Source organism: Mastomys coucha, unplaced genomic scaffold, assembly GCF_008632895.1.
Source record: "Mastomys coucha isolate ucsf_1 unplaced genomic scaffold, UCSF_Mcou_1 pScaffold21, whole genome shotgun sequence".
In the NCBI taxonomy this organism is placed as follows: Eukaryota; Metazoa; Chordata; class Mammalia; order Rodentia; family Muridae; genus Mastomys; species Mastomys coucha.
The window spans coordinates 116,093,073-116,100,039 of NW_022196904.1; the positions used below are offsets into that span (position 1 = coordinate 116,093,073).

At 46.6% G+C, this 6,967-nt stretch overlaps 1 protein-coding gene across 1 annotated transcript; it reads right to left on the reverse strand.

The window, feature by feature from the left end:
- Positions 1 to 337: 337 nt before the first annotated feature.
- Positions 338 to 2,771, reverse strand: Zg16 (zymogen granule protein 16). The gene is made up of 4 exons (XM_031384622.1): positions 2,725 to 2,771; positions 2,047 to 2,108; positions 1,753 to 1,885; positions 338 to 760 (listed from the first exon to the last, which is right to left on the reverse strand). Exons 2-4 carry the CDS (start codon positions 2,099 to 2,101, stop codon positions 445 to 447), a joined length of 504 nt encoding a protein of 167 aa, XP_031240482.1. The 5' UTR covers positions 2,102 to 2,108; positions 2,725 to 2,771; the 3' UTR covers positions 338 to 444.
- Positions 2,772 to 6,967: the final 4,196 nt, after the last annotated feature.

Genomic DNA, 6,967 nt, shown 5'->3' on the forward strand with positions numbered 1-6,967 from the left:
AAAAAAGAAAGAAAGAAAGAAGGAAGGAAAGAAAGAAAGCTCCTAACTCCTTTCTTCTTCATCCTCCCATTTTCCCAGTTTAATGGTCAGCAGTGGCCAGATGATTAGCCAGGCATGGTAGCATATCCCTCTAGCTCCAGCACTTCTGGAGGCAGAGGCACAGACAAATCAATTTCTGTGAGTTCGAAGCCAGCCTGGTCTACATAGTGAGTTTCAGGATAGCCAGGTCTAAATAGGGAGACCCTGTCTCAAAAACATTATTTTTATTTAATTTTTTTAAAAGCCAGAAATAAGATTCACACATTTCTCCTAGAATTAGGATATAGAAAAACACTGTCTTTAACCATATCCTTTTATTAAGCTATTTGCATGCTTACATGGGGCTTGGTGATAAGGGAGTTCTCACACCCACCACAGCACCCCTGCCAGAGAGGAAGGTGGGTTTCAGCAAGTGTTGCAGTGGCTAGGATAGGTATCCCAGTGCATGCTAATAGCATCTATGACAGAGCCAGATCGGCCACTAATGAAACGAAGGACGGTGTTGGGGTGCAAGGGAACAGCGTTGAAACTTGTGCCCGAGTCTCTTCCAAAAGGCAGGTAGCGGCCTTTGTCTGTCACGAAGATCAGCTGCTTCACATAAGATTTGTACCTGCCAGACACCTGGATTACAGATTCCCCGGGGTGCAGAAAGATCTCCTCCAGGTCACCCTGTGTGCCACCTACATAGTCACTCCACACTGTGCCATAGCGCACCTGCAGGCTGGAGGCAGGGGTGAGAAGAGAAGGAACACATTGGACGTGATTATCGAAATTCAAGACCAGGCTGCTGAGATGGCTCAGCTGGTAGAGATGCTTGCTGCCAAACCTGACAACCTAAGTTTAACCCCTAGGACCTGCATGTGGAGGGAGAGAACCCCACTCCGTCTGGCTTCCACATGCACCATGGGGCATTTGAGCACCCACACACATGGCACACCAACATAATATAAATAAATGAAAAAAAATTTTCTGGGCTGGAGAGACAACTCAGAGGTTAAGAGCACTGACTGCTGTTCCAGAGGTCCTGAGTTCAATTTCCTGCAACCACATGGTGGCTCACAACCATCTGTAATGGGATCTGATGCCTTCTTCTGGTGTGTCTGAAGACAGCTACAGTATATTCATGTAAATATAATAAATCTTTAAAAATATAAAATCAAGACTTCTTAGTCTACATGCTGAGATCTTTAGACTGGTGACAAATTCCATATGCTATAAAGGCTGCATGAGCCCTAGGAGACTATGCAGAGAACCTCAACCTCTCGTTTTGATGGCAAATAGGCTTGTGGAACGAAAGTCTCACAGTCACTTAGACAACAAGAGTCTGGGTTTGCCCACAATACACACTTCAAAGAGGCCCCGGGATTTCAAACACCAGAAGTCTGCCCAGGCCAGACAGGGAAGAGACAATCCAAAAACTGTCTCATGAAACACATTTGACTCAATGTGATGGAAGTTTCCAGCTGAAGGGTGGGGTAGGACTATTCCAGGACAGACAATAAGCAAAGATAAAAGATGCTTAACAGAAATATTGGAACTAGGTTTAAACTGAAGGTGAAATCCAACCCAGGTAATGTGAGGCTCCTGGGGGTTTGTCATTACGACTTGCTAAGGTCATGTGTGTGCACAGGTGTGATCCAAGGTCAATGAGAACTTTCCAACTTAGCAAGGTCCTGGACAGACCCCAACATACAGAAACACAGAGACACTTACCCTACTATGTAGTATCTGCTGACACGGATACGGATGGCAGTGATGGGGCCGTCCAGCTGATTGCCAGAATGAGAGAATCGCTTTCCTCCTTTACCTCCATACTCTCCACTGTAAGAGGAGGACCTGGACTGAACTAGCAGAGAAAAGAAAGGCCTGGAGGGACAGATGCTCTGGGAGCACAGCTGCTCCCCATGGCCCTCCTTCCTCCCACCACCCAAGCCAGTGTCTGACAACCTTGGCCAGTGGCAGCCAGTGGGCTGCCTTCCCATGATCTCCCTGTGGCATTTCACTTACTGGAATTAGCAGAGGCCGAGGCGCAAAGAAGGACGAGGAGGGCAATGGCCAACATTCTGAGGCTGTGGTGGGAAGAAGGGGAAAAAAAAAGGCTCATTTCCTGATGTGACTTTAGCCACTCTTTTCTCCAAATCCAAAAGAGAATCCTAACTCTCTGTCTCTGTTAAGCAGAGTCGAGCCTTCCTCCATCCTGGCACAATGTACCAGAGATCGTTCTCAAGAGGAAGTAAAGGCCGGCTCCGGAGTCCTGAGGCATCGAGTTGATAAACCAAGAATCTAAGCAAAACCTGAAGTCAGCTGGTCTATGAGGCATCGGAGGCACACAGTTAAGTCTCTAGCATCATTCTACCCTTAAAGTTAGAGGTGCCTCTATGTCGCCTCAGCAGCAAAGGAGGTGACAGAAGACCCTGCACCAGCAACAGGGTCTGAGAACAACTGGTGGAGTCGAGGGAGGTTAATAGGAGGGACATGTGTGAGTTCCAGACATCAGATCCCAGGCAACACGCCTGTGTCCGCCCGCCAAACTGCCCATATCCATCCCCCCAAGCATCCCTTAGCCAAATCCAGACATCTTTGCACTCCAAATTAGTTCATATCCAGGAGCTGATACCGAAGTCTCCCCCGCTACAGTCCAGGCATTGTTCTTTCTAACTCATATTTGAATATCCCCCTACTCACCTTTCCCCTAGTAGTTGCAGGTGCTTGCTGATCTTCTAGAAATTTCCAGAGCTTTTATACCAGGTCCAAGCCCTCCCACTGTTCTTTATCCTGTGAACCTCACCTGCTGAGCAAACACAACCAGCTTCTTAGGGTCAGGCGTCAAGCAGGACTGGAACATCTTATCCTGCCTCTCCCTCAAGGGTTACAGGTGGCAAGGTGGGGTCCACTCTAGACAGAGTGCCAGATCTATGAAGAAACAACTTGCTAAAAGTCCATCTGAAGGGTGGGGAAAGCAGTTTGTGTTTAAAGAATGTGATTAATCCAGACATAGTGGCTCATGTCTGTAATACCAACATTTGAGAGGTGGAGGGAGGCATAGGATCATGAGTTCAAGGTCAGTCTGGGCTATAGATGAGACCCTGTCTGAAAAACCAAACAAATAAATGAGAATGTAATCCAAGAGGCCTGGAGATCTGTAGGTATTCTTCCCCAAGAATCAGTCCTTGTCCTAGGTCAGTCCCAAGAACTGACCCCAGGAAACTGTTGCCCTCTCCAGCCATTTGTGATGCTTCTTCTCCCAGAAAACAAAATCACCTTCGACTCCGAGCCGTGCCAAATATTCGCCTGATAATTTTTCTCTATTTGTTGATATTATATTAAGAAAAATCCAATTATAAAGTTTAAAAAATTAAATAGTGAGCACCTACATCATAAAGTCTGCTGTGATTAATACTTGGCTGCACCTGGCTATCGGTCCTCCACCCCTACAACTATCTATCCTCAGTCCAGACCCTCTCAAGTCTTTCTTCCTGAGAAGGGGGACCGGGGGCTACAGGTGGGCAGGCCAATGGGCATGTGGGAAGCAGAGGGACAGAGTTTATACAAGTCCTTCCCTGTGAATACTCAGGACCCACAGGACCCTCAGGACCTCCAGGTACCATGGTTATAGATCACCAGAGTGAACTGTCCTTCTCCTTAGGTCTGAAACACCTCAGATCAATGCTGTAGAGTTCTTCTTTCTTTAAGTCCTTCCCTTCCAAGACTGATTTCCTCTTGATCTAAAGTCCCTAGAACTGACCCCTAAGTCCTAGTACTTGAGACGCTGTTAGACTACCCTTGTGATCCCTGAGTCATCAGGACCTTCCCAGTAGAGAGGTTGGAGCCTAAGGAGGGGCAGTATCAGTCCTTAATGACCTGCAGTTAGGAGTTCAGAGCATCCACCCCTTTCCTTGCAGGCTCACCATCTGGGACTGAAAACTCATCCCAGATAGCTAGAGAGTCCTGCCCTGAGAAACCGGAAATGGGGCAGGGCTCCTGGTGATAATAGATCCCAGGAACAGAGCCAGACAGCTGCCGCTATTCCACCTCTCCCTCCTTTCCTCTCCTCCAACTTCAATAGGATCACTGGACTCCATCACTTTACGTCCACTGCACTGCTTTTCATTCCAGTTCTGCTTATGTGCTGATGTACCCCCACATTTCCTACTCTAAGGTTCTTTGTTTATATGCTTTCCCTGGACATATCCGTTGGACTCTACTTCCTTACCCCCACATCTCTCCTAAGCCTTCCCTCTAGCCTCTTCCCTCTCAATGTCATCTAGCTCTCTCTTTTTGTTGTTAGGGGCACATCACACACAATCTGATTCCAAACCCTGGGAGGATGTGCTTGTATTTCTTACATGACATACCCAGAACCTTTGGGACAGAAGTGTGCCTAACATGTAACAGTTTCAATCTATTGCTCTTACTGTTCCTATGTAGTCAGGAACGTCCCACCTCCCCAACCTGGTCCTGAGGTTCCCTTTCAGCAAGTCCTTCTTTTTGAGGTCTAAGAGATTCCTCTGGTGGGACTTATCTCAAAGTCCCTCCCTGATCTGTTCAGAGACAAGGAGGTCATCACAAAGCTATGAGAAGTAACTCTAGGATTGCATCTGACCTATGACTGAGACATCCCAAGTCAGTAAAAGTCTACAGGGTAGAATCCCAGGCTGCAACCTCAGCAGCTTCCGTTGGCCTGCTTTACCTGTAATCCGTGTTCCATCCAAAGCCCGCTTGCCCACTAATTGTAGATGATGTCCTGTAAACCTCACCTCATCCCAAGTTCTACAGGCGATAAACAGCCAATGCCTTCCAAAGCTTTCAGCTACTGCAGGGTAATTGATGTTTCTCCTTTTCCTCTGTCCCCTTGGTAAAGAGACAAACTTTACCAGCTTATGTTGATTGACTATGTTAGAAGCCCCATTTTCCAGAGAGGTAGCAAGAAAGCCAACAGTCTAGCACAGAGACCTTCTCTTCCAATGAGAGGAATTGGACAAGTTGATGTTACTATAAAACATGTCAAAGCTATGAAGCAATGAAATAAGGGGGAGGTGAGAGTTTGGAGGGGCTTCGGGAAGCAGGGAAAGTGGGCTGTGGAGCTGGGAGGGCTCTCTGCTCCCATAGCAACTGGGAAGACGCTAGACTAATGTGACAAGAGAAAAGGCAGGTGTTTGGGTGAACACCGATCCATGTAAAAGCTTCAAACCTGGGTGGTGAGTGTGTGAACCTGAAGAGCAAGGGGGTGGGATGATGGTCCTATGCATGGGAAGCCAGCAGGAGGTGCTGTCTCAAAAGCAGCTGGTGGCAGCTGGCAGTCCCTGCAGGCAGGCGTGCAATGTCAGGGTTAGGAATTTGGCTGCTATACTGTGTAGTATTTTTATTTGAAGGTGTGAAGAAATACTCTCTGGATTTTGGTAAAGTGGAGGAGGGACTGGGTAAGGTAAAGGAGGGACTGGGAGCCGTAAGGAAAGTGGCATGAGCCTCCATGTCACTGACTCTTTTTCCCTCCCCTCTTGAGTTGCCATGGAGACCAGAGTCTCCTAAGAGAAGCAACCCAGTCCTCTTGGTGCAAACTCAGACTCCATGATAGGGGTCTACCTCACACTCTATCAGAAGTAAAAACGACCAGTTAAAAGATGTCGATTGGCTTTGTTTGCAATCCTAGGCTCAGGCAACACTTCATTTCATCAAACATTATAATGAGGCAATATAAGAAGACAGAGACTTAAGGGGACAAGAGAAAGGAAAGAGCCCCCATGCTCTTGGATCAAGTTTAAATTTCCCATTGGTTAAGAGTCAAGAATTTAGCCAGGCAGTGGTGGCACATGCCTTTAATCCCAGCACTTGAGAGGCAGAGGCAGGCAGATTTCTGAGTTTGAAGCCAGCCTGGTCTACAGAGTGAGTTCCAGGACAGCCAGGGCTAAACAGAGAAACTCTGTCTCGAAAAAGAGAAAAAAAAAAAAAAGAGTCAAGAAATTTGACACAACTGAGTAAATCCCACAAGTCTCTAGGAACTATACTCTCTTCTCTTAGAAGGATCATAAACAGGGTTATCAAAGCAGCTAACCAGCCATGTTTAAGAGCAAAACATGTTTTATCCTTCTGTGTCCTGTATATAGTAAGAATTCTTTAATTTTTTTTTTTCGGTTTTTTGAGACAGGGTTTCTCTGTGTAGCCCTGGCTGTCCTGGAATTCACTCTGTAGACCAGGCTGGCCTCGAACTCAGAAATCCACTTACCTCTGCTTCCCAAGTGCTGGGATTAAAGGCATGTGCCACCACTGCCTGGTGAATTCTTTAATCTTTAAACATCTAGATTACATTCTTTGAAGAATATAAACCAAATGCCACTACTGGTTTTTTACAGTGTGTGTGTGTTTGTGTGTGTGTGTGTGTGTGTGTGTGTGTGTGTGTGTACATGCACAGTTTGGCTAGACTGGCTTGCCAGAGAGCTTTTCTTTCTGTCTCTATTCTCCATCTCTGGGGTTACAGGCACATGTGGCCCTGCCAGCGCCCATCCCCAGCTTGTGTGGTTATTGTTAAGGCATCTACACCTATACTTCTCTACACGCCTCTTCTCTGTTTTATGGATGCAAACTTTTTGCTTAATAAACTCCAGCTTTGCTTCATATTGTCTCGGCTAGAAGTGATTTTCTGCAGTGTAGTAAGTCAAGGGCCGACTGTACCTGAGTACAGGTCATGGAGGACAACCTCAGACGTCACACAGAGCTTGCAGTGCTGAGTTAGCTCACCCTCAGTGATTTCTGTCTTTAATTTTTAATTTTTAAATTCAGAGTTTTGAGACAGGGTCTCATGGAGACCAGGTTTTCAAACTCATTATAAAGATGATCATAAACTCCTGGCACCGCATCTCTAACTCCCAAGTGTAGGGATTTTATAAGTGTGCACCACCATGCCTAGCTTCTTTGGGATGTTTTATAGGAT